General features: G+C 31.6%; 1 protein-coding gene across 1 annotated transcript in view; it reads left to right on the top strand.

The window, feature by feature from the left end:
• The window catches only part of EAF2 (ELL associated factor 2), a 34,136-nt gene that overhangs the window by 15,049 nt on the left and 15,298 nt on the right, over positions 1-3,789 (top strand). Inside the window, exons 3-4 of the mRNA XM_003795083.2 lie at positions 674-810; positions 2,813-2,958. Coding sequence (XP_003795131.1) covers positions 674-810; positions 2,813-2,958 — 283 coding nt within the window. The remainder of the gene's footprint in view (positions 1-673; positions 811-2,812; positions 2,959-3,789) is intronic.

Below are 3,789 nucleotides of genomic sequence, written 5' to 3'. Positions count from 1 at the left end.
TATATATATATGCAGGCTTGATGACAGATTCTTTGGGGTTTGATGAGAGTTAAATTCTTTGGAGTTTTTGTATGTTTAAAATTTTGGCAAGAATATTTTATGGGTGATGCTGTGTACTTTCATATGACATCATGAAGCATGTAATACCTGGTTGTCTCACTTTTAATGATGCTAAAACTTAACAGTGGGTTTAGTATAATAGGTGTTTTTTGATAACATTCATTTTCTATCTGAATAGGGACATAACACTCTAAGAAAATGCTAATTTTAAAAATTAAGCTTAGAAAGCAATAAGGAAGAACAAAAGAGGTAAGAAATATGATTCAAGGATTCTGCTTTCTTTTCCATAAAACATATTGATTGTGTTACAGTTGATTCCTTGTTGCCCATTATAGGCCAGTGAAACAAATCTTTATTGGCTTAGGGTAAATACTTTCTTCCCTTTCCTTGGTGATAGCAGCTTTGAAATCTCAGCTTCTCTTTATCTCTGTCTTCTTTTTTTTTTTTTTTTTTTACTATCCTGCTTGGATACAGAGTAATAAATTATAATAGTTTTATAGTTTACTTGAAGTAAAACATGAAATGAGAAACCCAGTACTAGGAGATTTCAAAGGCCTTCCCTACTGAATTTCTATGATACATTTAAAGTAATGATAATTAACTTTTTAAACAGGGTTCAACTCCACCAGTAACTGTTTTCAAAGGCTCAAAGAAACCTTACTTAAAAGAATGTATTTTGATTATTAACCATGATACTGGAGAATGTCGACTAGAAAAACTCAGCAGCAACATCACTGTAAAAAAAACAAGGTATGTGGTTTAATGAATTAAATTATGTTATCAACACATAAATTTTTAAGAAAATTATTGGGGGAAAAGTTATTGGCTTAAGCCACATTATCATATAGGGATTATTTATGTCAAGTACAAAAATGTTTTGATTTTTTCTAAGTTTAAATTTGGTAGATATCCTAAACCAAAAGCTTTTACCACATTACCCTGTGAAGTATAAAAGTTCATTTTTCTTCTAAGGTGTAGATTAATTTTTAATTTTATTATAGATACTTACTTGGACCTGGACTAAAAGGAATCATTTTACACTCTCTAAAATAATTAGTAAAAATTTATTGAGCACCTAGAACAAACAACGTACTAGAAAAACAAAAGTTTGCTATACAAGCACTACCCTTAAAACTTCTGTGTTTAATTGCATTAACAGACCATTCCATTAAAGTCAATAGGAGAATACAGCCATCTCCAATTCTTTTTGAACGTAAGTGATGCATAACTTAACATGTAACACAAAGGTACTTACTATAAAAGTCATACAGATAGTATGGACAAAATTGCTCTGGGAATTAAGAGAAAGGAAGAGGACATGTTAGACTGAAACATTTAGGGAGACTTGAAGGGAGTTAAGATTATAAGAATTACTTTGGGTGCCTGTTAAAAACATGAGTTCCCAAAATTCAAGTGTAGATCAGAAAAGAACCTGGGAATTTTATTTTTTAATATCTCTTTATCTCCATCCACCATGTTTCCTAGGATTTTTACTAGTAGGAAATTTTGGGAAATATTGATTTCGTTGATCAGACGGTATGATGGTATAAGCAGAGTTTGAAAGCAGGAATATATCTGACTTATTCAGAGCTAGTGAATAAGACCTATTTGAACAAAGCAGAGATTTGTCTCTATGCCTGTGTATAAGTATTGGAAGGTAAGGATTGATATTGAGTAGGGGTAATGCTGTAAAGGTAGGTTGAGGTTAATGCCTTTAGTATTAACTAAAAGTTTATAACATTGTCATGTTGGCAGTGGTTACATATTAAAGTCTTTTTAACCAGGGATTGGCATGTTTACAGTTTTGTTCTGAAACATTAATCCAGCAAAGAAACTGAGTAAAAGCAAAAAATGTAGGAAACAGAAAAAAATATATATTTTTGAGAATAAGAATGAAGAGAAAAATGAGGTTCTAAATACTTCTTGAAGGAAAAACTCACAAGATTTGATGACCAGAAATGGGAAAGGCAAAAGTCAGCATAATTTTGTTATATACTTTTTTCTTAAAGATATTGAAAGAAAAGAATATGAATTTCCTTTATGAATTTGTGTGTCTTAAAGTTATGAATGCAAATGTTGATTTGATTTAGTTTTAACAGAAATGATAATTTTAGAACTTAGGGAATATATTGAGCTGTTGTACACTTAGATTTTTCCTCTTATTTTAATCATTTGTGAATGTCTTATCTGTTAAATTTAAGCAGTGCTTTTGTTTTTGTTCACATTTGCATCCTTCAGTGTATCTGTGTGTATTCCACTCATGTAGTATTTGATAAACAATTGTTAAATAATGAATTAAATTAATGTTTTAATTCTTGAATATCATTTTAAAGATCTTATTACACATCTTTAATAAGAATTAGGTGGTAAGTTTCAGCAGCTTTGTAAGCTGAAATTGTTGTTATATACCTGTCATTCCTGTTTCAATCTTTGATAGTGTTTTTTTTTTTTTTTTTGAGACAGGGTCTTATTTTGTCACCCTCAGTAGAGTGCTATGGCATCATAGCTCACAACAACCTCAAACTCTTGGGTTCCAGTGATTCTCTTGCCTCAGCTTCTCAAGTAGCTGGACTACAGGCACCTGCCACAATGCCTGGAGATTTTTTTTTAGAGACAGGGTCTCGTTATAGCTCAGGCTTGTCTCAAACTCCAGAGCTCAGGCAATCCTGAGTAATACTCAGCCTCCCTGACTATTAGGATTACAGGTGTGAACCACAACACCTGACCTAATATTTGATATTCTTAATTGCAGAGTTGAAGGAAGCAGTAAAATTCAGTATCGTATGGAACAACAACAACAACAAATGTGGAATTCAGCTAGGACTCCAAGTCTTGTAAAACATTCTCCATGTGAAGACAAGATGTCCCCAGTATCTGCAATGGATGACATTGAAAGAGGTAAAATTTAAGTATATATTTAAGCGTAAATATAAGTTTAAGAGATAATAAATGTTAAATGAAATTTTTTATTTTAATTAACAGTAGCAGGAACTATAAACTTTCACTGAGAATATAATATTTTTTGTAATAATGCATTTTTCTGGGGTAAAATTATAGCTTATGATTTAGAGTAGCATATAAGTAAGACTATAGCTATAGAAGAGAATTTCTATTTTTTTAATTATTATTTAGGGCAAAAAAAGTATTTAGTTGTGTGTAACTGGAGTTTTCTTCTTTTTGGCAATTGTGATGACTCATTCAATTTTTTATAGCATCTTCTGTCAAAGTTCTTTACATACAAACTCTAGATGTCTAAGATGTTGCCAATTGAGTCAGGAAATGCAGATTAATTAGAAGGAACAGGCAAGTTCTTTTAAATTACTGCTTACTTTTGAGCAGGAAGGTATTTCTAAGGAGATAAAATTTTTTGAAAGTAAGAATATTTGAATCTCCATTTTTTTTCTAGCTACAGTTTAGATGTTGATGTTATAGTAATTGTGGCAACAGTGAGAATTTGATTACCAATGTATATTTGCTTCTACACATTGTATTCATAATTTGCACATAATTGCCAATTCCAGTTATCCCCTTGTAGGTACAATACATTATTCCCTAATGGGTTAGTAGTCCCTATACAAACACTAAAGAAGTTACAAACCCAGAACTTTGTTGGTATAAGAGATCTTGAATTTTATTTTTACATTATACTTACATCCAAAATAAGTTTGAGGCTTGGCGCCCCTGGCTCAAGTGGCTAAGGCGCCAGCCACGCACACCCGAGGTGGCAGG

The sequence above is a fragment of the Otolemur garnettii genome, unplaced genomic scaffold, assembly GCF_000181295.1.
Source record: "Otolemur garnettii isolate 467f Iridium unplaced genomic scaffold, OtoGar3 scaffold00089, whole genome shotgun sequence".
In the NCBI taxonomy this organism is placed as follows: domain Eukaryota; kingdom Metazoa; phylum Chordata; class Mammalia; order Primates; family Galagidae; genus Otolemur; species Otolemur garnettii.
Note: the sequence above shows the minus strand (reverse complement) of the source record. Positions and strands in the feature narration are given on the sequence as shown.